The sequence below is a fragment of the Cherax quadricarinatus genome, chromosome 66, assembly GCF_038502225.1.
Source record: "Cherax quadricarinatus isolate ZL_2023a chromosome 66, ASM3850222v1, whole genome shotgun sequence".
In the NCBI taxonomy this organism is placed as follows: domain Eukaryota; kingdom Metazoa; phylum Arthropoda; class Malacostraca; order Decapoda; family Parastacidae; genus Cherax; species Cherax quadricarinatus.
The window spans coordinates 10,014,077-10,042,016 of NC_091357.1; the positions used below are offsets into that span (position 1 = coordinate 10,014,077).

The 27,940-nt window shown below is 41.8% G+C and overlaps 1 protein-coding gene across 1 annotated transcript in view; it reads right to left on the bottom strand.

The window, feature by feature from the left end:
- LOC128704200 (uncharacterized) overlaps positions 1 to 27,940 on the bottom strand; it is a 308,440-nt gene that overhangs the window by 231,162 nt on the left and 49,338 nt on the right. The window contains exon 3 of the mRNA XM_053799257.2: positions 16,437 to 16,578. Within this exon, the coding sequence (XP_053655232.2) occupies positions 16,437 to 16,578 (142 nt within the window). The remainder of the gene's footprint in view (positions 1 to 16,436; positions 16,579 to 27,940) is intronic.

A 27,940-nucleotide genomic window follows, 5' to 3' on the forward strand; every position in this document is an offset into this window, starting at 1 on the left:
TCTATAAGAAAATTAATAAATAGATGGCCAATTATTTAACAAAATACGTAAAGGAAGATCAACCTGGATCAGTATCTGCTGCAAGTGCCTGGTTAGTAGGATTGTGAGGCCTAAGGTAGACCTGCAGCCTGCTACCACCAACAGCCTGCTTGGCCAGGCAATCGACTGGAAAGCCTAGCCTCAGTCAGGGGAAGAATTCAGATAAAAATATTACAACAAAAATACACCAGTGTTGGAATCGGATACGTCCAATATTTTTTTCACGAAGTCAGAACTCACAAGGAATAACATAAGATAGATGAACAGAGGATGTGGTAAACAGAAAGAGGAGGGAAGGAGGGGTGATGTTAGGGGAGGGGGCAGGGAAAAGGAAGATAAGAAAAAATTACACGTCCTATTCCCATCCCCAAATACATAGTGGGGAAAAAACTATATTAAGAAAATATATGTAGATCTAGAAGGCAAATATCCCTGCAGGACTTGGTGCTATTTTAGCCTTAGGGATTAAAGTATTCTTGTCTGGTGGTGGTAAGGTTGCGTGCAGCCTTAATGACCTAGCGTAACCGGTAGGTTTTAAACCCCATTAACCAACCATCCATCATATGGGATTTAAAATACTAAAAGAAGAATAAGCCAGTCACGAAAACAAAACGAGATATAAAAGAAGAACAAAAGAAAGGAATACAACGAATTAGAGAGAGAATACAAGAGGATGGTTGGCGGACACAAGCAATGGCTGCCTCGTCTGTCTTATCAGATCAAGGCACCTCTTCCCCGGGAATCAATTACTCTCCTAGCCAAATGTAATTGTTGCGAGAACACACCAGAGAATTATATTTGCCGAAATGCGCGAGCAGTTTTATTTGGCGGGTACTGAGAGAACGGCCAAAGAATTACATTTGGGGAGATACTTGGGAAGTGTAAGAGGGGTTATATTTAGGGGGGGCGAGGGTAAGCTGGTGTTAGGAGGATTGGATATTACATTTGGTGAGTGTTGGTAGTATGTAAAGTATATTACATTTGACGAGTGTTAGCAGTAGACCAAGTATATTCGACGTGTATTGGTAGTATGTAAAGTATATTACAGTTGAAGAATGACACATCTGTGCAGAATTTGGGAATCTTTATTGTGGTAACGTTTCGCCAGCCAGTGGCTTTTTCATTCCAGTATAGAGAAGAACGGTGAGAGATGGGGAGGAGTTTGAGATAGTCAGTCCCTCAGCCTGGAGTCGATGTGTTCAGTCCATCAATCTTAGGAAGTGTTCAGCATATGTGCGGAGAAGTGGCTTATATATTGTAGTCAGGTGAGTAGAAGCAGGAAGCGAAGTCGCTAGTGGCTTTATTTCCAGTCATCAACAGCAAATCGACTCAACAGTCTAAACTAATTACTGTGCCAGCCACTGGATTTGTTTCCAGTCTAAACTAACTACTGTGCCAGCCACTGGATTTGTTTCCAGTCTAAACTAGCTACTGTGCCAGCCACTGGATTTGTTTCCAGTCTAAACTGACTACTGTGCCAGCCACTGGATTTGTTTCCAGTCTAAACTGACTACTGTGCCAGCCACTGGATTTGTTTCCAGTCCAGCATGGCTCTGAGGTAACGTTAAATTCTGGCCATTTTTTTTTTGAGGCGGGAGGGGTTCTTAATATCAAAAAATATTTCTGTAGTTTGTATGATTATAAATACAGTGGTTAGGTCGATATTTACATGCCTTGAGTTTCCGGTTCCTGTCAAAAAACATGAAGGGCAGGATGCGTTATGCTGAAGCATTATTATTGTTATTGATTGGTTTATAAAAATTTCTGGGAGAAAATGTTTGCAGATGGTGGAACGACATCAACCTTTAGTTTCAAGGTCACGGCAGATTTTGGGATTATTCTATCTGCATGCTTCATTGGGGCGTTCCAGATCCTTTAGTTATATTGGTGAGATGAGCACCGGCTGCAGGACACCAGACAGCAGAGTCTGAGATGCACTGTTTTTTTTTTTACGTCTTTATTGTAATATTGTTGTTTGTTAGTCATGTGAAGAAAAGAGACAGGTTGCAGAACAAGCGTTTATTGGGGCAACGTTTCGCCCTTTGCTCTTTGCAGAGCTTTATCACATTTTTATAAAGTTCTACACAAGACGAAAGATTGTCCCAACAAATGGTAGCTCTGTAATGTCTTATTCACTTCATTATTGTCGCCAGTTTACTATTTGGATTCATGTTGTCTGTCATGATTCTGCATTATTGATGGTCAGCTGCTAGGCAGCTCGTGGCTCAGTGGTAGCACCTTCAGCTCGCAGCCAATGGATCAGTGTTCGATCCAGGTGTAGTTGGAGACGCTTCCGCATAGTTTCCTTTGCTGGTGTTCGCCTAGCAGTAAATAGGTGCCTTGGCGTTAACTGACTGCTGTGGGTGGCATCCTGGGAAGAGGAATATGGCACAGTGCTTGGCCTTCCTGGGTTATCCTGGCTTACTAATCCTCTAGGTTAATAATGCAAGTTGTTGTTGCTTATTGTATTATTTTAAGGAATAAATGGAGACACTGACAGTGTTCTGCAACAGTTACACAGTGGGAACAAATGCTAGCTATGTTTTCCCTGTCATTATCACACAGGATAGGTTACATACCCGGTGTTTTGTCAGTTTTAGCTGGGAAACTTCAGTAAAGAAATGAATGTATCGTTAAATATTCTTGTCATGGGGAGGATGAAGGCAAGGAGATGTTTACTAAGATTCTGTTTTCTATGCGTTGTGATGTTTTCTTTTTTTCCCTGGCATGAATGGAGAGAACAGGTCGCAGGATCAATATTACAACATCGCACACATCACAGAAGTATTACCAGAACCAGCAATAAATAATTAACAAGTGAATTACTCTCGCAGCACTACTAAAGTCAACAATAAAAAATATATACAAAATTTTCCAGGTGGAATAATTTCGCTATAATAAAAAAGCCAGCAATAAAACCTGCAAAATTAGACTCCAAGGGTGAAGTATGCTTACAGTATTGCTAAAACCTAGCATAAAAAACATGCTCGGGCTCACAATTCTAAAGGTATTGCTTAAATAAATATATAAAATCGTAATATTACACAGGGGGAAAGCACTTGCGATATTAGTCAAAAAATCACGCAAGTAAAATATATGTAGAATATTGCAGAAGTCAACCCCAGGAGCCTGCTAGATCGCCTTCCTCTGCAGCTTTGTTGTTCTTTTAATTAAATAGATGCAAAAACGTAGCTTTTTATTTGTTTTTAATTAAACAGGTGTAAAAACGTAGCTTTTTAATTGTTTTTAATTAAACAGGTGTAAAACGTAATATTTTAATTGTTTATATTTAAATATGTGTAAAACGTTGATTGGTTGCGCACTCCACTCACATACTGATTGTCCGTGGTTCGATTCCCGCCCGGGTGGAAACGTATACCTGGAGGGTTTCGTGGATCAACGCCCTCGCGGCCCGGTCCGTGACCAGGCCTCGTTGGGCATGTTTCCTTACACCTGCTGCCCCTGTTCAGCTAGGAATAACTGGTACCTGGGTGTCAGCCTTCTGTTGTGGGTGGCATCCTGGGGGTAATAGTATACCTTAGATAGTGCTGAGCTTTTAGCCTGTAAAACTTGATTTCTGTAGAGAAAAAAAAAACGCAGCCTTTTAAATTGGTGTAAGACGTAGCTTTTTGTGTTTAGGTAAATAGGTGTAAAGCCTGTAAAACTTGATTTCTGTAGAGAAAAAAAAAACGCAGCCTTTTAAATTGGTGTAAGACGTAGCTTTTTGTGTTTAGGTAAATAGGTGTAAAGCTTATCTGGGATAGACAAGAAGTTAAACATCTTGTCTATCCCAGTTTGGCAAATGATTACTGGTAATCATGTGCCAAACCCGTGTCAGGAGACACGTCCTGTTTCCCGATGGACAGACCACCTATAATATCCTCTTCAAGTGAGGGTGAGGGAGTGCTAACCTAGAATATCACTCGCTCTCTCTCTCTCTCTCTCTCTTTCTTTCTCCAGGGAGACGCTTTTTCTTCTAGTCTCCTCCTTCATCCACTTGACCCACCTGAGCAAAGTATGATAACCAGAGCTCAAAATAGCAACCTTGATTCCCACGCTGCCGGACATACATATATAATATACACGTAGTATATTATATATGTTAATTTAGGTTAACTTAACATACAATAACTAATTTATAATTTTGTAATAAACTAATGCACCGTAAAACGTTCCAAAGCGAAGATTTTATTTAAAGGACAGAAATTCCTATTTTTACACCCTTCTTCACTTTAGTTTTGGACATTGTATAACGCTTTTCACTTTCATTTTTTGTATTTTAGTTTATAATAGGTTAGATTAGGTGGGTAGGTAAGCAATTTAGGTAAGTAGGTAGTTTGTTAGATTACTGTAGGTAGAGTACTGAAATATATATTCAGTGGTCAGTCGTCACGTGAGGTCACAGACCCTGAGCTGCTTTGGGGATTAGCGTGGACGGTTACAAAGCATGGCTTGCTTCTGCAGTGTTTTAAAAACTGAGGTTGGAGAGTTGAAGGAGGAGGTCTTGCTTCTCCAGGAGGAGATTAGGAGGCTGAAGGTCCACCTCAATGGGCCTGGGAGAGAGTGTGAGGTGGTTGGAGATGTGGGGAATGAGGCTTCTAGCAGTGAGGTGCAGTCTGTCTCTCACTGTGAGGAGGCTGTAGGTGGGGAGGTAGCAACGGCTACCAGCAGTGAGGTGCAGCCCAGCACCTGCTACAAGTGGCGAGTTGTTCACAGTAATGGGAGGCGCATCAGAGTAAGGAAAGTTAAGAGTGAAGATCTGAAGGTAGGAAATCGCTTCTCTGTTCTCCAGGATGAATGTACTTCAGTGGCCAGTGAAGGTAAGGGTACTACTGCCCCTGCTAATGAAGGTAAGCGCATTCTTGTGGTTGGTGACTCTCAGGTAAGATATGTTGACCGTGCTTTTTGTAATAGGAATAAGAAGATGAGAGATAGAGTGTGCTTCCCTGGAGCTGGTGTTGGGGACATTGTCAACAGACTGGATAATATCATGTCAGGTAATGGGAACAAGCCCATTATCTGTCTCAGTGCTGGTGGAAATGATATTGGGAAGGGTAGGAGAGAAGAGCTGCTAGATAAGTACAGGTCAGCTATAGATTTCATTAAGTCTAAGGGAGGGATCCCAATCATATGTAGCATCTTGCCTAGAAGGGGAGTAGGAAATGAATGGTTGTCTAGGGCAATTGGTGTAAATTGCTGGCTAGACAGATACTGCAAGGAACTTGCAATCCCATTCATTGACAACTGGAACAACTTTTATGGCAAACATGATATGTATGCAAGGGATGGGGTTCATCTTTCTGGGGCAGGGGTGGTAGCACTTGCAGACTCGATTGAGAAGGCCATTGGTGAAATGCCTATGATTTTAAACTGATGGAAGATAGAGGTATGGGTGTGTGTGGGAAACAAGCAGGTTGCAACACTAGGGTTGGAAACAGTAAATGTATAAAAGGCATTCAGCATGAAGTTATAAATAAAGACAATAGAACAGGTCAGCAAACAAAGGGGGACAGCAGAGGGCAGCAAGGGACTAGCTCCCTTAAGGTTTACTATACTAATAGCAGGAGTGTTAGAAATAAGATAGATGAGCTAAGATTAATTGCAAGTGCAGGAAACATAGATATTATTGCTATAACAGAGACCTGGCTCAATCTGAAAGATAGAGAGATGCCCTCTGAATGTCACATACAAGGGTATAAATTATTCCACACTGACAGGGTCAACAGGAAAGGTGGTGGAGTAGCGATGTATGTCAGAGACAATTTAAATTGTTGTGTTAGACAAGATATTAAATTAGAAGCGTCAGCCACTGAATCTGTTTGGTTACAGCTTCTCGAGGGCCGAGAAAAACTAATTTTGGGTGTGATTTACAGGGCCCCAAATCTTGATAGGGAGTGCAGTAAACTTCTATGGGACGAAATTCGTAAGGCATCTACATACGAAAATGTTGTGCTAATGGGAGATTTCAACTATAGACAGATTGACTGGAGCAATTTGACAGGAAATTTAGAGTCGGGTGACTTTCTTGATACGATCCAGGATTGTTTTTTAAAACAGTTTGTGACAGAGCCAACTAGGGGAAATAACCTCCTTGACTTGGTTCTTGCCAGTAGGGAAACACTAATTAATAATCTTGAGGTTAATGATGAGCTTGGGGAGAGTGATCACAAATCACTCAGTTTTAACATATCATGGAATTCCCCTAATAATGGCAATCAAGTCTCCGTCCCTGGCTTTCGCTTGGCTGATTTCATAGGACTGAAAAATTACTTAGGTGGGCTGAACTGGAATGACCTGACTAGGGGTCAGGTAGGTGGTGATGGTTGCCGATATGATGCTTTCCAGGGCATAGTTCTAGCTGCTCAGTCAAATTATGTTCCAAATAGGGAAATCAGATCAAACAAAAATGATCCTAAATGGATGAACAATAGATTAAAATATCTGATTGGTCAAAAGAGAGGCATATATAGGCAAATCAAAAGAGGAGAGGGGCAATTAAGAAATCGATATATTCAGTTAAAGAGAGAAATAAAAAAGGGAATTAGAAAAGCAAAAAGAGATTATGAGGTTAAAGTTGCAAGAGAATCGAAGACTAACCCAAAAGGATTCTTTCAGGTATACAGAAGTAAGATCAGGGACAAGATAGGCCCACTCAAAAGTTCCTCGGGTCAGCTCACTGACAGTGATAAGGAAATGTGTAGAATTTTTAACACATACTTCCTCTCAGTTTTTACACAGGAGGATACCAGCGATATTCCAGTAATGATAAATTATGTAGAACAGGACGATAATAAACTGTGCACTATTAGGGTCACAAGTGACATGGTCCTTAGGCAAATAGATAAATTAAAACCTAACAAATCCCCAGGCCCTGATGAACTGTATGCAAGGGTTCTAAAGGAATGTAAAGAGGAGCTTAGCACACCTTTGGCTAATCTTTTCAACATATCACTACAAACTGGCATGGTGCCAGATAAGTGGAAAATGGCAAATGTGATACCTATTTTCAAAACAGGTGACAGGTCCTTAGCTTCGAACTATAGACCAATAAGCCTAACCTCCATAGTGGGAAAATTTATGGAATCAATAATTGCCGAGGCAGTTCGTAGCCACCTTGAAAAGCATAAATTAATCAACGAATCTCAGCATGGTTTTACAAAGGGGCGTTCCTGCCTTACGAATTTATTAACTTTTTTCACTAAGGTATTTGAGGAGGTAGATCATGGTAATGAATATGATATTGTGTATATGGACTTCAGTAAGGCTTTTGACAGGGTCCCACATCAGAGACTATTGAGGAAAATTAAAGCACATGGAATAGGAGGAGAAATTTTTTCCTGGATAGAGGCATGGTTGACAAATAGGCAGCAGAGAGTTTGCATAAATGGGGAGAAATCAGAGTGGGGAAGCGTCACGAGCGGTGTTCCACAGGGGTCAGTGTTGGGCCCCCTGCTGTTCACAATCTACATAAACGACATAGATGAGGGCATAAAGAGCGACATCGGCAAATTTGCCGATGACACCAAAATAGGCCGTCGAATTCATTCTGACGAGGACATTCGAGCACTCCAGGAAGATTTGAATAGACTGATGCAGTGGTCGGAGAAGTGGCAGATGCAGTTTAATATAGACAAATGCAAAGTTCTAAATGTTGGACAGGACAATAACCATGCCACATATAAACTAAATAATGTAGATCTTAATATTACGGATTGCGAAAAAGATTTAGGAGTTCTGGTTAGCAGTAATCTGAAACCAAGACAACAGTGCATAAGTGTTCGCAATAAAGCTAATAGAATCCTTGGCTTCATATCAAGAAGCATAAATAATAGGAGTCCTCAGGTTGTTCTTCAACTCTATACATCCTTGGTTAGGCCTCATTTAGATTATGCTGCACAGTTTTGGTCACCGTATTACAGAATGGATATAAATTCTCTGGAAAATGTACAAAGGAGGATGACAAAGATGATCCCATGTATCAGAAACCTTCCCTATGAGGATAGACTAAGGGCCCTGAAACTGCACTCTCTAGAAAGACGTAGAATTAGGGGGGATATGATTGAGGTTTATAAGTGGAAGACAGGAATAAATAAAGGGGATGTAAATAGTGTGCTGAAAATATCTAGCCTAGACAGGACTCGCAGCAATGGTTTTAAGTTGGAAAAATTCAGATTCAGGAGGGATATAGGAAAGTACTAGTTTGGTAATAGAGTTGTGGATGAGTGGAACAAACTCCCAAGTACCGTTATAGAGGCCAGAACGTTGTGTAGCTTTAAAAATAGGTTGGATAAATACATGAGTAGATGTGGGTGGGTGTGAGTTAGACCTGATAGCTTGTGCTAACAGGTCGGTTGCCGTGTTCCTCCCTTAAGTCAATGTGACCTGACCTGACTAGGTTGGGTGCATTGGCTTAGGCCGGTAGGGACTTGGACCTGCCTCGCATGGGCCAGTAGGCCTTCTGCAGTGTTCCTTCGTTCTTATGTTCTTATGTTCTTATTAGGGAAGAATTATGGACTGTGAAATATGACACTGAATGTGTGTGTGTGTGTATGTACTCAGTGCTCCTTAATTCAGGTGCTTATCTACATGTATTGTACTCAATGCTCCTTAATTAATTCAGTGGCAATCTTATTTTTATCATCTGGTAATCATATTAAATTTCTCAGTAGAAGAATTGGTTTTCACTCAATGTTTTATGACTGCAGTGTAGATGGAAAGAAGTGGAGAGTGGAAGAGCCTTCTGCTTTACCATCCTGAATTCACTGGTCTAATTGTGGCAAAACAGTGGTTCTATATAAACTGAAATGTGAACATTAAAATGGTATAAAATACCGACAGGTTGTTAGGTAAGACACATATGCAACAGTTAGGTATCTTTATTTTGAAACGTTTCGCCTACATAGTAGGCTTCTTCAGTCGAGTACAGAAAAGTTGATAGAAGCAGAAGATACTTGAAGACGATGTAATCAGTCCATCACCCTTAAAGTTTTGAGGTGGTCAGTCCCTCAGTCTGGAGAAGAGCATTGTTCCATAGAATGAAACAATATGTTCCATAGAATGAAACATATTGTTTCATTCTATGGAACAATGCTCTTCTCCAGACTGAGGGACTGACCACCTCAAAACTTTAAGGGTGATGGACTGATTACATCGTCTTCAAGTATCTTCTGCTTCTATCAACTTTTCTGTACTCGACTGAAGAAGCCTACTGTGTAGGCGAAACGTTTCAAATAAAGATACCTAACTGTTGCATATGTGTCTTACCTAACAAACTGAAATGTATTATATTGTGTATTCTACCTTTATTCTGACTCTTTCCTCCTTTCTTCTCTTCTCTATCCCTCATTTTCCTCTTCCCTCTCCCTATCAGTCTTCTTTCGCTCTCCCTCTTCATCCAGCCTTCCCTCTTGTACCCTCCATCCCTCAGCTCTCCCTCTTCCATAAACACTCTACCAAGCTCAAGAAACACAGCACACTTCTCTTTACATTATACAAGTAAACATTTCCCCCTCACACTGGACCCACAACAGGACTCCGTCAGTTGAAATATGAGGCAGTGAACCCAGTCTTGCTTTTAACTTGTGTGTTCTTAGGCTTCTTGTGTGTATCTGTGTGTCGCTGACGCTCTATATTTTCCTGTGCATTAGTTTTCGTCTGAATGCCACTGCCAGGGGTGTATTTGTTCCGCTTTTGTGTATTGTGTCGTTGTGAATATATCTGTATTTTTCTTTATTTGTCTCGTCCAGGATGTATTTGTTTATTTCTTTAGTCGTGTCGTGGATATATCTGTGTATTTTTCTTACTCTCGTTCAGGGTATATTTGCTTGTATTTCTTTAGTCATGTCGTTGTAGATGTGTTCGTTCATATTTCTTTGTGTTGTTAGAGGTTTTTCTTTTTCATTGTATTTGTATTCATATTTAATCCTCTCATTTACATATCATTGCTGGAGATATATACGCGAAAATACTAGGTTATCCTTGGTTAAATCTCCATGATGTACATAACGGACCAATTTACGCTTACAGCTAGTCTATTAAAATCATCTGTAGATTTCATGAATAAATATTACCTTAGATCCAGATTGCATAAAGGCTAAAACTGTGACGAAAAAACATACGTTGTATAAATTTTGTTTAACTGGGATGACGTTGTTTCGCTGGTTCACATACAGAGTATATAATAAAAAGAAACACTGGTGCTACATTAGGCAATATTATTAAGGAAACGTTTCCCACACCAGGGGCTCTATCATGCCCTTAGATTCATAAAGTTACATAACGTTTCCTACTTGCTTGTGAAGAGCTTTATAAAGCATGACTGGATAATGCATTAGACTTAGCGAGAAGTTGGCAGAAGAAAAGTGTTCTGCAGTATCAGTCTTTTCCCACCTAAGCTTATCTTAATGTGCATGTTCCTTTTTAAAGACTCGTAAGTGTACATTATTTTGTAGGGTTTTGTAGCTTTGCATATGACGTGTTGTCTTTATGGCTGTATGTTCGAATTCTGACCTCATTGCTACCTGAAAACGATTTAGGGAGAGGTCACTGCTCCCTTCCCCACGTAACAGGGTCCCAGACCAAACCTGAGTGATGGCCTGATTAACCAGACTATTGGTACATGGAGTACAACATGCCTCATATCTTTTCCTGACCTGTTTTGGTTGTCTGCCCACTTTTTCGTTCATTTGTAACTTTAAAATGGTCCAGGATGGACCAAGGTGAACCTCGTGTAGCTGGTGATGCCAAGATGGGTTAGGCACTCATCGAGTACAATGTCCTGGCACCCTGCTACTATTGGATGAGAGGGGCAGGGAGGTTGTGGAGGAAAAAAATTGCTTTCCTAACCTAGGATTACGAGGGAAACAGCAATCGTTGACTCGGGAAGAGTTTTCAATAAAGAAAGGTCATTAATCTTCTCGTTTAATGGCACTAGGAACGAAACCCATATCACCCGGGGCTAGACAGTAACGTTGAACCATCAGCCATAACTAAAATACATGGTCCATGGCTTTTGTCTGGTCTTTAACTGGCTTTTGACTGGAATTTTTTTGACTGGGGAGAGGGAGGGGTGTGCCTCTCCTCCCTCTGATAGTCAACTTTTAAACCCAGACTGATGGCTTTGATTACTCATTGTTACCACGTACAAAACAACCCATCGTGTACCGTGTGTTGCTACATTACTTCGATTTGAAGGCATTAGTCATTCTAACTCACTCATTCACACCCTTCATCACTTATTCATTCAGTCACTCATTAAATACTCAGCAAGGGTGCAGTGAGTACACTTGAGAGATAACTAATAAATGTAAAGTGACCAGGACTTCTGACTTCTCAACACTCTCCTCTCATTCATAAGAAGAAAGTGTCAACAGACCCTTAGCTGTCTTCAAGAAGGAACTTTATAGATTTATCAGCTGAATTGTGCTGTCTACGTTCGACTACATGCAGCCAGCATCAACAACCTGATTGAGCAGGCATCAACCAGAAGGCCTAGTCTTGGACCGGAACTCATGGGTAGTGGCCTCCGAAATCATTACTACGGGTAATCAGGTATGTAGAGTTTACCCTCAGATGATATGGGGGAGGGGGATTAATGACAGCAACAATAATAATAAAATACAGTGCAAGATATTTAGTTACGGTTGAGAGTGTAACTACTTGTATACCTACAGAGCGTAAGGTTGGGTGATTACCTGTCCCCGCAAGTATTTTAACTTGAAAATACTTGAAACAGTAGCATTAAAATTGTACACTTCATGGTGTATATCCTTCATTCCCGGAAATCTCTTCAAATTTTTGGACCAAAACCAATCACGGAGCTAAGGAGTATATCCTACTAGGAGAGGTTAAGGGAGATCAACCTGACGACACTGGAGGACAGAAGGGATAAGGGGGACATGATAACAGCATATAAAATACTGAGAGAAGTTGACAAGGTGGATAGTGACAGAATGTTCAGAGATGGGACACAGCAACAAGGGGTCACAGCTGAAAGTTGAAGACTCAGATGAGTCACAGGGATGTTAGAAAATATTTCTTCAATCATAGAATTGTAAGGAAGTGGAACAATCTGGAGAGTGATGCAGTTGAGGCAGGATCCATACATAGCTTTAAGAAACGCTACAATAAAGCTCTTGGAACAGGGAGAGAGTGGAGTTAGCAACGACCAGCGAAGAGAATAAAAAGGCACAATACCGTGACTGGAACAATAAACAAATAACCCGCATATTGGAGAGAGGAGCGAAGAGCCGGGACCAGGAGCTACATATCGACCCCTGAAACCACAAATAGGTGAGTACAGGTTTCCTTCATCCACTTTATGATAGCATGCGGGTGGAGAAGATGGCGTGGAAGAGCTTCTGGCTTTACTATCTTGACTTCAACGATCTTGTCATCAGCAGCATCAACAGTAGTAACAGCAGCAACAACAACAGCAGCAACAGTAACTGTAACTCAGTGGTAATATATTTTCTATCGGCAGATAACTACTATATCAGCCATATGGTTCTCTTTCCCATGGACGTAGTCTTATCCATCCCTTTCTCAAACTCTCACTGTCTTCTCCCTCCATCCTTTACCTTTTCCTGCGTCTCTCCTCCATACCTCGAAGCTATAACACCCTCTCGCTCCTCCATATCCTTGACAGTTAGTCTCCACTTACCTTCTAACTTCATTTGACTCTCTGGGTAAAAATAACCCAAGAAGCGTGACCTGTGAAATACGATTTGTCAGGTCAAACGAGGTCTCAGCCCTGGTGCCACGTCGCCAATCTACATTCTTAAAGACTCATAAGTTACCCATCTATTCCCTCCTTTTCCGTCTCTCCTGTTTCTAAAGTCACAAATTTATTGTTTTGATTGCTAATATTTATCATGTATACTGAAAAACACTGGCAGCAGTAAGATCATTATAGGAGTGAAGGAAAGGTAGGGGGAAATGTCACTTGCATCTTTGTTACTGACAGTGTCGGAAGGTGATATGAAAGTTTTTCTCAGCCTTCCTTGTTTCTCTTTACTATCCATTTTCTATGAAATCGCTTTCGTTTTCTCCTTGTCTATACTACATTTATCAGAACTGGTGCAGTTTTCCATAATGCTTCTGGATCTAGCAAACGTCAACGGTACACAAATTACCGATACACCTGTCATTTTCGGTCCGGGCATATTTTCTTGGTTTGTCATGTAGGGGAATGCCTTTGTTTATACTATCTTAATAAGTGAAAGAAACAGAGAGAGAGAGAGAAATAAACACTCATATATTCACCAACAGTTGTTTATTAAAACTTAATGTGAGTAGTTATATATATATATATATATATATATATATATATATATATATATATATATATATATATATATATATATATATATATATATATATATATATATATATATATATATATATATAATGCACACCCAGTGAATATGTTATTAGGTACACCTGTATACCTGCTCGATAATGCAATTATCTAATCAGTCAACCACATGGCAGTACCTCAGTGCCTAAAAGCATACAAATATGGTCGAGAGGTTGAACTGTTGTTCAGACCGAACATCAGAATGGGGAAGATTATTATTATTATTATAATCAAGGGGGAAGCACTAAACCCGGAGGATTATACAACGCCTGGGGGGGATGTGGAAGGCATTCAGGCTTAATTCGGGGAACTGGAGCACAGATCCAATTCCCTAAATCAAGAGCCCCTCACCAACATCAAGGAACCTTCCTTGAGGGGAGAATGGGGAAAAAATACTAAGTGACTTAGACCGTCGAATGATCGTCGGTGGCAAACGGGGTGGTTTGAGTATCTCAAAAACTGCTGATCTTTTGTGATTTTCACGCACAATAGTTTCTTAGAGTTTAAAGAGATTGGTATGAAAGACACAAAACATCCAGTGAGCTACAGACAGGTCTGTACCTCAGAGGAGAATGACCATACTGGTTAAAACTGACAGGAAGTGGCAGTAACTCAAAGAACCGGAAGTTACAACAGTGGTATGCAGAAGAGTATGCCTGAGCGCAGAGTAGTTTAGCGTATTATTCCCTTTAAAATACACTGATTATTCTTCACTGGAGGCAGTAAAGATAGTATTCTTCTTAAATTACTTAAAAATATCTCAAAGGCTGCTGACATAGTGAAGAACGGTAGGGAACGCTGGTTTGAGAAATTGAAAATATTGAGCTGAAACCTAACGTATCACACAGAGCCCAAGAGAGATTAGGAGAAAAAGTCGTAGTTGAAGTTGAAATAAATACTAAAATACCTTTTTGATGTTGCCAAAATTCCAAGGCAAAACCCACATCCAGTATTAGGAGATGAAACTTGCACTGATTGGAACAAAAGAAAAATGAGTGAAATTCTTAAGTCGGTGACTGTTCCGAGAACAGTTTTTCATAGATGAGTCTGAAAACTCTGCCGGCATGTATTTTTCTGACATAAGCATAACCCCACTCGACTTCGAAAAAGCTTTTGATATTATACTTCTGTACTCCGCCCTAGACCCTATCTCGTGGAACTCCAGAATCATCAAGACCTGCAAAAAACAATATTTCATGCCCTGAACATTCTATGGAGAAGGTGCCTGAGAACATGAATCATCCCACTTTCATGAAAAATCACTGATATAGCTCTACTCGAGAAGAGTGTATATATATATATATATATATATATATATATATATATATATATATATATATATATATATATATATATATATATATATATATATATATATATATATATATATATATATATATATATATATATATATATATATATATATATATATATATGTGTGTGTGTGTGTGTGTGTGTATATATATATATATATATATATATATATATATATATATATATATATATATATATATATATATATATATATATATATATATATATATATATATATATATATATATATACCGATAGCTCTAGCGTCGCACATTTTCAAAATCTTTGAAAGGATTTTAAGAAGCAAGATTACTAATCTCATGGATTCACCACAATATTTGCATAACCCAGGGCAACATGGGTTCAGACCACTGCAACATGGTCTCGGTTACAGTGGAAGATAAACAGAATGCGGATGTAGCATACAGACTTTGCATAAGTCTTTGATCAGTGCAACCATTGTGTAATAGTAGGTAGTCTACCCAGAGTTTACGTTTACGTTTACACTACAGCGCTGCTGATCAGGGACTAACTTGACAAACTTTCCAGTTTTTTTCTTGGAAAAAGAGCCAAGGGTCTGGTAATCCTCCTTATGTACGAAGGGATGACGTTGAAAACTCGTGGCCCCTGCACACTTACTGAGTTTTTCCTTAGTGTACTCACCACACGCCTGCTTTTTATTGGAGAATTTTGCACCGTGTGTCAAACCTCTTGCTTTCTCCGGGAATGATTTGTGTACAGACTTGGGATTAGTCCTTCTTGAATTTTTCAGGTGTAGATAATGTAACTCTCCTACGTTCAAGGAGTACATATCGGGGGACTCTGAAGGTTCCCAATAATTTAGGTGCTTGACCAAATCTGTGTGAGCAGTGCAGGTTCTCTGCACATTCTCCAGGACTGCAATTTCGCCTGTGTTGAGCGGAGCTGTTGTAGTACAATAGTACTCCAGCCTAGAGACAACAAGCGATTTACAGTATCAGCATTGGCTTGGCATCCCTTGTATTGTTCTCCACCAACTTATTACTTACAACAAACAAAAATACAAAATATATGGAACTGCATCTGTGAAAATTAGGACAAATATTTTCGAATTTCAAATATGTTATAAAAATTAGAGTTAAGATACACATTTTGGAAAACTTTCGTTTTAGTGCTTAAAATGATAATGAAAGATAAAGGTACATCAAAGGTGAAGGTAATTAATATTAATAATAATAATAATAATGAAAAAACTGTTATTTTAGTGTCATCAACCGTCCAACAACCAGGGTTAATAACAATGACCAGTGGACGAACAAGGTCATTAAGGGCGTCAGCAAACAAGGTGTGTAATTACTAAGACCCGTTTGCCAGGATGGTAATTTAGCAGCGCGCGTCAACAACCAATTTAATTACAGGTGAACGTAAACAAGGCAGGTATTGCGGCCACCCTCCACCCATAACTCTCCCAAAGGCAAGTAAAGTCTCACCTTAATAAAATATACAAATATATTTGAGAAGAAACTACGTAATAGTCTGGTGTAATATTTTCAGTCTGCCCTACAACATTGAAATAGAAAAAAATGCATTAAAATTTATTTTTTAGTAAAATGGAGAAAAGTAGCGAGAACATAATAAAAAATACTTTAAATGAAATTACATGGAGGAAATGGTTCGTTTGAACTATTTAAATAAAAAATGTTAAGAGCAGAAAAGTATTAAGATGTGAAAACTCAGTAATACTGACCTTTGAGGTGTATGATGAGCCTGAGAGGTACTGCCGGTGATGCTAGCGTGACCTCTGACCCCCAAGCAACAGTGTCAGCCTCCCTGTCTGCATTTGGCAACACTGCACTATCGCCAGGGTCTCCCGTGGGACTGGTATCACACTGCAGTGGGGAAATGAGATACGTCAACAGATTATTTATCAGGTTATTTTTGTAGGGTAGCGAGAAAATGTATTTTAGGTGTGTGTGTGTGTGTGTGTGTGTGTGTGTGTGTGTGTGTGTGTGTGTGTGTGTGTGTGTACGCATCTGTACGTGACTGCAGGGGTCGAGTTTTAGCTCCTGCCCCGCCTCTCAACTTGCCGTTTACCGCCTTTGTTCCTTCCTAGCTTCGTGGGTTCTGCTTAAAATTGTGGAGTCTGTCTCTACTACTGCTTCATCGAAGTCATTTCACTTCCTGACTACTCTGAGACTGAAGAAATATTAACATCCATCTGGTTCATCTGTCATTAACTTCCCGGTATGGCTCCGAGTACCTGTTTCCCGCCTCTCAGTCATCCCTGCCAACCCTACGAAGTCCTCTGAATATTTTTTGTTATCAGATATCCCATTATTCTTCTGCCCTCTAGTTTCACTAGATTGATTTTTGTTAGCCTCTCCTCGTAACTCTTACTCCGCAGCCCTGGAAGTTGCCTTGTTGCATGCTTCTCTACTTTCTATAAGTTATTAATGTGCTTTTTCAAATGTGGGATCTGTGCTGATGCTGCATCCTCCAAGATGGGACTGACATATGTAATATAAAGGGCCCGAAATGACGAGCATTGGCTGCAGAGATTATTTCTCGTTGAGTGAGATCAGCAGCCTCTGCCCACCCCCAAGTCTACTGGTGTGTATGTGTGTACTCACCTAACTGTACTCGCCTAATTGTGGTTGTGGGGGTCGATTAACAGCTCCTGGCCCTGCCTATTGACAGGTCGCTATTAGGTCCACTCTCTGCCTGCTCCATGAGGTTTATCATACCTCTTCATAAAGCTATGCATGGATCTTGTCTCCACTACATCACTCTCTAGATTATCTCACCTCCTGACAATTCTGTAACTGAAGAAATACTTCTTAACATCCCCGTGAATCATCTGAGTTTTCAACTTCCAGTTGTGACCCCTTGTTGTTGTGTCCCATCTCTGGAACATCCTGTCTCTGTCCACCTTGTATGTGTGTGTGTGTGTGTGTGTGTTAGTTACCATCTTGTCCTAGGCACATGTCGATTAGACACTAGGCCTGTTCTATCTGTGTGCTTGTGTGTGCGTGTGTGTGTGCGCGCGCGCGCCAGTGTGTGTGTGTGTGTGTGTGTGTATGTGTGTGTGTGTGTGTGTGTGTGTGTGTACTCACCTAGTTGAGGTTGCAGGGGTCGAGTCCAAGCTCCTGGCCCCGCCTCTTCACTGGTCGCTACTAGGTCACTCTCCCGGAACCATGAGCTTTATCATACCTCTGCTTAAAGCTATGTATGGATCCTGCCTCCACTACATCGCTTCCCAAACTATTCCACTTCCTGACTGCTCTGTGGCTGAAGAAATACTTCCTAACATCCCTGTGATTCATCTGTGTCTTCAACTTCCAACTGTGTCCCCTTGTTGCTGTGTCCAATTTCTGGAACATCCTGTCTTTGTCCACCTTGTCAATTCCTCTCAGTATTTTGTAAGTCGTTATCATGTCCCCCCTATCTCTCCTGTCCTCCAGTGTCGTCAGGTTGATTTCCCTTAACCTCTCCTCGTAGGACATACCTCTTAGCTCTGGGACTAGTCTTGTTGCAAACCTTTGCACTTTCTCTAGTTTCTTTACGTGCTTGGCTAGGTGTGGGTTCCAATCTGGTGCCGCATACTCCAATATGGGCCTAACGTACACGGTGTACAGGGTCCTGAACGATTCCTTATTAAGATGTCGGAATGCTGTTCTGAGGTTTGCCAGTCGCCCATATGCTGCAGCAGTTATTTGGTTGATGTGCGCTTCAGGAGATGTGCCTGGTGTTTTATGTGTGTGTGTGTGTGTGTGTGTGTGTGTGTGTGTGTGTGTGTGTGTGTGTGTGTGTGTGTGTGTATGTGTGTGTGTGTGTGTGTGTTTATGTATGTATATCTGTGTGCGTGTGCTCACGCTCGCGTATTTATCTGATTGCACTCAACGAGTTGGACTTACCGAGTCGAGTATCCGCTTCTGGCCTAGCCTCTTAAACTACTACCCCTAATATTATTGGTTGTGGACTCTCGGGCCTTAAAGTCCCTACTCTTGAAACTATCTAGCATAGCATATTCTACTTAACACCCAAAGTCAGAAGAAGTATTTCCTATCATCCCCGTGGCTCATCTGTGCTTTTAACTTCCGTTTGAGCCCAATAACTCCTGTACGCTACATTTCTTGCACACTATAATCATTTCTAACCTAGTCCTTCTCTCCTGTAAGGTCGTCAGGTACAGTCTAGTCGCTTCTCATGGCTTAATTCCCTCAGCTTTGGGACTGTTTTTGTTGCATACTTGTAAATATTCTCGAGGTTACGACCATGACAGACATGGCGAAGCTGTGGTATAAAGTATTGATAAATATGAATCAAGACACAAGCGCAGTGTTGCCATAGTTTATGGACCAAGCATTTCGCCACAAATTGTTTCTTGAGTGCTGGACTAAAGAAGCCATTCGGGGCGAAACGTTTCCTCAATAAAGTATCCATTATATTACTACATGTCTTCTTTCACATTGTTGATCAGATATTGTCTTGACGCTGGTACTGAATGTTTCTTTGTTAAGGTCTCTGAAGGCAGTTCTGAGTTTAGCTAACTACATATATGATGCCTCCCCTCCACCCACAACTTCCCCTCCCCATTCCCTCCATATTCACTCCATCATCATCTAAACCCACTCCTCACCCTACCTCATACCCTCGGTATCCTCTCCACCATCATCTCCACCCTCCTTTCCACCCTTCCCTTCCACCCTCCTTTCCACCCTCCCTTCCACCCTTCCTTCCACCCTCCCCTTCCACCCTCCAGTAATTAATAACATAATACCTAGGGGAAAAAGGCTCTTTAATTATCCCTTTAAAAAATCTTAATTAAATATCTAATATCACTTTTAAAAGAAATATTTAACAATACTTAAGTATCATTAAGTAAAAAAATAGATCCTCCATCCTCCTGTAATTAGTTGAGGGAGGATGAATTTCACCTCATACTTGAGAATAAGTATGATTTTTCTTTTAATTTAATCAAGGGTAGTTACTAAACCCGTAAGAGTCACATATCAGCTGGTGAATGGAAATCATTCAGGTTTGATTGAAGGAAGAGAAGGTAAAGTCCTGTTCCTTTGATCAAGAGCCTCTCGCTGTCATCAACGTAATCTTTCTCGAGGGAACAAGTTACACAATAGTCGTCGTCAGAATAAACTGTCGTCAGGATAAACGTTGTGAGAGAAACTTTATCACAAGAATGATACTCTTGGTACACATTTTCTCTACCATACATATAGGTACTGTTTGAGAGAGGTGCTCTGTGTAGCGCCTTATCGAGTCGTACAGATGTTAGTTTACACACACACACACACACACACACACACACACACACACACACACACACACACACACACACACACACACACACACACACACACACACACACACACTATATTCCTGAAGGTAAGAGGACACGTGAGAAACCTCTCTTTTACTACCACCTTACCTCTATTATTATATATGTGCATGTTTTATGTAATTTTTTATGACTCGGTAAAGCATTACATAAAGTGGTGCTCTGCGTGGAGCTCCTTCAAATTATGATAAAGCTCTACACGTAGTCAAACCTTGTCCTTGTAAATACTTGTTTTGCAACGTGTGCCTTGTGTTTACACTTGTCAGCAGTGCTCCATATCTGTCAGCTTGAGAATTGGAGATAAACAGGAAAAGAAATAATGACTAGGTCTGGGACCGGTGTGGGTCTAGATCCGGAGTTGAGAGTATGTTGACATTTGAGAGCTGGATATAAAAAGGTAAGAGAAGAGACAGACAGTGACTAGGAGTGAAAATGAAGTGGAGGAGGATATTTAATGACGTGGAGACAAGTGAACATGAGGTGAAGGTAACTTGGAGATAGGCTTAGCAAGCAAGAAATGAACGAACAGGCAGCAAGGAAGTTACTGAGCACACAAAGAAGCAACAAAGAGAATAAAGAAGCTATAAGCAAGGAAGTAAATGAGCAAGCAAATAAGCAACAACAAAACAAAAATAATAAAGCAAGGAAACCATCTTCAACAAGCCTCCTCGCTTAGGCAAAGCAAGCAGGCAATGAAGCAAGCAAGCCTCTGAGAAAACAAGGTAGCAACGAAACAAAAAGGTAAGGAAGCAGGGAAGAAAATAAAAGGAAGGAAAAAAGGAGGCAAGCAGGAAAAAACATGGACTGAAAAATATGGCAAGAAAATTAGAGGTTGTTGAGTGGAATGAGAGGGAGGGTAGGTGATGAGTAAGCTGAGAGGGAGGGTAGGTGATGAGTAAGCTGAGAGGGAGGATGAGAGGAGGTAAGAAGGGAATAGCGGGGTTAAGAGAAGATACGAGAGGGGAAAAAAGGTGGCAGAGGGAGAGAGGGAAAGGTAGTGACATGGGGAGAAACAGAAAAGGTAAGGAAAGAGAAGACGATGAAAGAGAGGGAGAAGAATAGAGGTGACAGAGAGAGAGAGAGAGAGAGAGAGAGAGAGAGAGAGAGAGAGAGAGAGAGTGAGATGGCGACAGAAAGAGAAGACTGTGAAAGAGAGGGTGAGGGAAATTGAGTTGAGAGAGAGAGAGCACATTACCTGTGCTGTTGCAAGAATAATGCAACAATCACTCCTCATAATGCTGATGGTTACAACCAGCTATTATCAGAACCTTTTAATATCAGCTCCCTGGGATCCTCGATTTACCACCTGTATTAAGAACTAGAACGAGGTGTCTCGTTACTAGTCTGGGGTACCTGAAGGACGTTGCCGGGGGGGGGGGACGCCTCAGCGACCTATCCCGGACCAGGTATCCTGGGAGATCAGTGCCTGATCAACCAGGCTGTTACTGCTGGTCGCACGCTGTCCAACGTGCGAACCACAGCCCGGCTGGTCAGGCACTGATTTGAGGAACTTGTCAATTTCCTTCTTGTTATTAGCGAGGGGTTTTGTTCTTGTTATTAGTGAGGGGTTTTGTTTTTGTTATTAGTGAGGGGTTTTGTTCTTGTTATTAGTGAGGGGTTTTGTTCTTGTTATTAGTGAGGGGTTTTGTTATCAGTGAGGGGTTTTATTCTTGTTATTAGTGAGGGGTTTTATTCTTGTTATTAGTGAGGGGTTTTGTTCTTGTTATTAGTGAGGGGTTTTGTTCTTGTTATTAGTGAGGGGTTTTGTTCTTGTTATTAGTGAGGGGTTTTGTTATCAGTGAGGGGTTTTATTCTTGTTATCAGTGAGGGGTTTTATTCTTGTTATTAGTGAGGGGTTTTGTTATTAGTGAGGGGTTTTATTCTTGTTATTAGTGAGGGGTTTTGTTATTAGTGAGGGGTTTTATTCTTGTTATTAGTGAGGGGTTTTATTCTTGTTATTAGTGAGGGGTTTTGTTATTAGTGAGGGGTTTTATTCTTGTTATTAGTGAGGGGTTTTGTTATTAGTGAGGGGTTTTATTCTTGTTATTAGTGAGGGGTTTTATTCTTGTTATTAGCGAGGGGTCTTGTTATTAGCGAGGGGTCTTGTTATTAGCGAGGGGTCTTGTTATTAGCGAGGGGTCTTGTTATTAGTGAGGGATCTTGTTATTAGCGAGGGGTCTTGTTATTAGTGAGGGGTCTTGTTATTAGCGAGGGGTCTTGTTATTAGTGAGGGGTCTTGTTATTAGTGAGGGATCTTGTTATTAGCGAGGGGGTCTTGTTGTTAGCGAGGGGTCTTGTTATTAGCGAGGGGGTCTTGTTATTAGCGAGGGGTCTTGTTATTAGCGAGGGGTCTTGTTATTAGTGAGGGGTCTTGTTATTAGTGAGGGATCTTGTTATTAGCGAGGGGGTCTTGTTGTTAGCGAGGGGTCTTGTTATTAGCGAGGGCTCTTGTTATTAACGAGGGGCCTTGTTATTAACGAGGGGTCTTGTTATTAGCGAGGGATCTTGTTATTAGCGAGGGGTCTTGTTATTAGCGAGGGGTCTTGTTATTACCGAGGGGCCTTGTTATTAGTGAGGGGGTCTTGTTATTAGCGAGGGGCCTTGTTATTAGCGAGGGGTCTTGTTATTAGCGAGGGGCCTTGTTATTAACGAGGGGTCTTTTTATTAGTGAGGGGTCTTATTATTACCCTTTTCTTTTATTAGCCAGAGGTTTTGTTATTAGCCAGAGATTTTGTTAATAGCCAGGGATTTTGTTATTAGCCAGGGGTTTTGTTATTATCCAGGGGTTTTGTTATTAGCCAAGGATTTTGTTATTAGCCAGGGATTTTGTTATTAGCCAGGGGTTTTATTATTAGCCAGGGATTTTGTTATTAGCCAGGGATTTTGTTATTAGCCAGGGGTTTTGTTATTAGCCAGGGATTTTGTTATTAGCCAGGGGTTTTGTTATTAGTTAGGGATTTCGTTATTAGCCAGGGATTTCATTATTAGCCAGGGGTTTCATTATTAGCCAGGGGTTTCATTATTAGCCAGGGGTTTTGTTATTAGCAAGAGGTTCCTTTATTTTGCAATGGTCTCCTTTATTATGATTGGGTCTCGTTATTAGCGTAAAGTGTCGTTATTGAATGAAATCCCATTATCTCAGTTTAGTTATTAGCTTAAGGCGTCGTTATTAGAGGGACCTTATTAGCGTAAGGTTTCGTTAATAGTGAAGATTTAAATCACTTATTCTCTCTCTAGACCGGGAACCGGGCCGCAGGGGCGATGACCCTCGAAATCGACTCCCGTTAGATTCGGCTCCAGGTAGATAGACGTCTAGCATACTTATTGTACCTTTGCTATTTATACTTTTTACACTTTGCTTTTTATACTAGTCACACACTAGTGTGTGACTAGTTAATAGTCCAAGAAAGAGAAGTTGTCATAGGTTTCTCTTATGTGCGGGGTATTTGTAGATGAATGGTTCAGAGAACCGACACGTTGATAAATTAGACACATGTGCAACTCTTGGGTATCTTTATTGAGAAAACGTTTCGCCACACAGTGACTTTATCTTCCCAGGCATTAAGATCCCAAGAAGTTGCAGTGTCTGACAGGAATGTAGATGAATGGTTCAGAGAACCGACACGTTGATAAATTATTTGTGTATTGTATCAGTCACGGTATTGTGCCTTTTTATTCTTTGTTTTTTATTGTTGATATTTTGAACGATCTGCTGTCTTTTGCTCTCGTTCGATAATATTTCAATATGTTTCCCAGGGAATACAGTGTGAGGGAGCTTAGCAGTTCCCGATAAATTAGGTGCTTGGAGTGAAGACGGTAACGAAGATTCTCTTAATTTTCTGGAGACATGTTCTTGTACTGCTTTAAATGTGGCTGTTATTGCTCATTTATAATCCAGTCCAGAGAGCAGCAAGTCTCTTAAATAGTGATTGACTTGACCTCTCCTTTTCTGAAAGTTCTTGTTATCCAATCTCTGATTTTCTTTGCAATAGTGAAACACTATTGAATTCAGTGAATGTAAGATCTTTCGACAGGGTTACCCCCAGGGTCTCTTAAAATCCTCTTCCGCTCCATTGAAGGGTTTGATTGGGTTCTATACTCTTCCCATTTGTATTTCTTCATTTTTTTCCATGGCGAAGCAACTTAATTTTTTTTCTCGTTGACCACAATTTCTTTTTCCTGTTGCCATCTGCAAGATTTGGTTTGTGTCGGCCTGGTGGCTCGCCGTCACTGGTCACCTCTTACGATCGTCTGTTCTCCGTGTTTGTATCTTTCTCTTTGTTTCGGTCATCTGGAGACACTATTCCGGCGAAACAATCGCTACGACGTCGTAAAACCCTGCAACACCGGACAATGGCTGTCTCTCTCCCGGCCCACCGCAAAGTCCGCTTAGGCGATCATCTGGAAACGAGGAAAACTGGAAGGCGCCTTTTTTATATAAAAAAAAATGTGATTTCGGTTTATATAGATGGGAATCAGAGTGTGGTGGGTGGATGTTAGGGAGGGTGAGAGTGAGATGGCTGAGTGTGAGGAGTAGGGTGGATGGGTGTCAGGTAGGATGAGTGTCAGGGAGGATGAGTGTCAGGGAGGATGAGTGTCAGGGAAGATGAATGTCAGGGAGGATGAGTGTCAGGGAGGATGAGTGTCAGGGAAGATGAATGTCAGGGAGGATGAGTGTCAGGGAGGATGAGTGTCAGGTAGGATGAGTGTCAGGGAGGATGAATGTCAGGGAGGATGAGTGTCAGGGAAGATGAATGTCAGGGAGGATGAGTGTCAGGGAGGATGAGTGTCAGGTAGGATGAGTGTCAGGGAGGATGAATGTCAGGGAGGATGAGTGTCAGGGAAGATGAATGTCAGGGAGGATGAGTGTCAGGGAGGATGAGTGTCAGGTAGGATGAGTGTCAGGGAGGATGAATGTCAGGGAGGATGAGTGTCAGGGAAGATGAATGTCAGGGAGGATGAGTGTCAGGGAAGATGAATGTCAGAGAGGATGAGTGTCAGGGAGGATGAGTGTCAGGGAGGATGAGTGTCAGGGAGGATGAGTGTCAGTGAGGATGAGTGCCAGGGAGGATGAGTGTCAGGAAGGATGAGTGTCAGGGAAGATGAATGTCATGGAGGAGGAGTGTCAGGGAGGATGAGTGTCAGGTAGGATGAGTGTCAGGGAAGATGAATGTCAGGGAGGAGTGTCAGGGAGGATGAGTGTCAGGTAGGATGAGTGTCAGGGAGGATGAGTGTCAGGGAGGATGAGTGTCAGGGAGGATGAGTGTCAGGGAGGATGAGTGTCAGGGAGGATGAGTGTCAGGGAGGATGAGTGTCAGGGAGGATGAGTGTCAGGGAGGATGAGTGTCAGGGAGGATGAGCGTCAGGGAGGATGAGTGTCAGGGAAGATGAATGTCAGGGAGGATGAGTGTCAGGGAGGATGAGTGTCAGGGAGGATGAGTGTCAGGGAGGATGAGTGTCAGGGAGGATGAGTGTCAGGGAAGATGAATGTCAGGGAGGATGAGTGTCAGTGAGGATGAGTGTCAGGGAGGATGAGTGTCAGTGAGGATGAGTGTCAGGGAGGATGAGTGTCAGGAAGGATGAGTGTCAGGGAAGATGAATGTCAGGGAGGAGGAGTGTCAGGGAGGATGAGTGTCAGGTAGGATGAGTGTCAGGGAGGATGAGTGTCAGGTAGGATGAGTGTCAGGGAAGATGAATGTCAGGGAGGAGGAGTGTCAGGGAGGATGAGTGTCAGGTAGGATGAGTGTCAGGGAGGATGAGTGTCAGTGAGGATGAGTGTCAGGGAGGATGAGCGTCAGGGAGGATGAGTGTCAGGGAGGATGAGTGTCAGGGAGGATGAGTGTCAGTGAGGATGAGTGTCAGGGAGGATGAGTGTCAGTGAGGATGAGTGTCAGGGAGGATGAGTGTCAGGAAGGATGAGTGTCAGGGAAGATGAATATCAGGGAGGAGGAGTGTCAGGGAGGATGAGTGTCAGGTAGGATGAGTGTCAGGGAGGATGAGTGTCAGGTAGGATGAGTGTCAGGGAAGATGAATGTCAGGGAGGAGTGTCAGGGAGGATGAGTGTCAGGTAGGATGAGTGTCAGGGAGGATGAGTGTCAGTGAGGATGAGTGTCAGGGAGGATGAGCGTCAGGGAGGATGAGTGTCAGGGAGGATGAGTGTCAGGGAGGATGAGTGTCAGTGAGGATGAGTGTCAGGGAGGATGAGTGTCAGTGAGGATGAGTGTCAGGGAGGATGAGTGTCAGGGAGGATGAGTGTCAGGGAGGATGAGTGTCAGGGAGGATGAGTGTCAGGGAGGAAGGGAGTAATAAAGTTCAGTGAGCACATAAAAAGTATAAGAGCAAATATGCCACTATAACCAAGTTGTGTGTGACAACACTGGCACTATTTTACCCAGGTTCTGTGTGACAACACTGGCACTATTTTACCCAGGTTCTGTGTGACAACACTGGCACTATTTTACCCAGGTTCTGTGTGACAACACTGGCACTATTTTACCCAGGTTCTGTGTGACAACACTGGCACTATTTTACCCAGGTTCTGTGTGACAACACTGGCACTATTTTACCCAGGTTCTGTGTGACAACACTGGCACTATTTTACCCAGGTTCTGTGTGACAACACTGGCACTATTTTACCCAGGTTCTGTGTGACAACACTGGCACTATTTTACCCAGGTTCTGTGTGACAACACTGGCACTATTTTACCCAGGTTCTGTGTGACAACACTGGCACTATTTTACCCAGGTTCTGTGTGACAACACTGGCACTATTTTACCCAGGTTCTGTGTGACAACACTGGCACTATTTTACCCAGGTTCTGTGTGACAACACTGGCACTATATTACCCAGGTTCTGTGTGACAACACTGGCACTATTTTACCCAGGTTCTGTGTGACAACACTGGCACTATTTTACCCAGGTTCTGTGTGACAACACTGGCACTATATTACCCAGGTTCTGTGTGACAACACTGGCACTATTTTACCCAGGTTCTGTGTGACAACACTGGCACTATTTTACCCAGGTTCTGTGTGACAACACTGGCACTATTTTACCCAGGTTCTGTGTGACAACACTGGCACTATTTTACCCAGGTTCTGTGTGACAACACTGGCACTATTTTACCCAGGTTCTGTGTGACAACACTGGCACTATATTACCCAGGTTCTGTGTGACAACACTGGCACTATTTTACCCAGGTTCTGTGTGACAACACTGGCACTATTTTACCCAGGTTCTGTGTGACAACACTGGCACTGTATTACCCAGGTTCTGTGTGACAACACTGGCACTATTTTACCCAGGTTCTGTGTGACAACACTGGCACTATTTTACCCAGGTTCTGTGTGACAACACTGGCACTATTTTACCCAGGTTCTGTGTGACAACACTGGCACTATTTTACCCAGGTTCTGTGTGACAACACTGGCACTATTTTACCCAGGTTCTGTGTGACAACACTGGCACTATTTTACCCAGGTTCTGTGTGACAACACTGGCACTATTTTACCCATGTTCTGTGTGACAACACTGGCACTATTTTACCCAGGTTCTGTGTGACAACACTGGCACTATTTTACCCATGTTCTGTGTGACAACACTGACACTATTTTACCCAGGTTCTGTGTGACAACACTGGCACTATTTTACCCAGGTTCTGTGTAACAACACTGGCACTATTTTACCCAGGTTCTGTGTGACAACACTAGCTCTATTTTACCCAGGTTCTGTGTGACAACACTGGCACTAGATAAGATAAGATTTCGTTCGGATTTTTAACCCCGGAGGGTTAGCCACCCAGGATAACCCAAGAAAGTCAGTGCGTCATCGAGGACTGTCTAACTTATTTCCATTGGGGTCCTTAATCTTGTCCCCCAGGATGCGACCCACACCA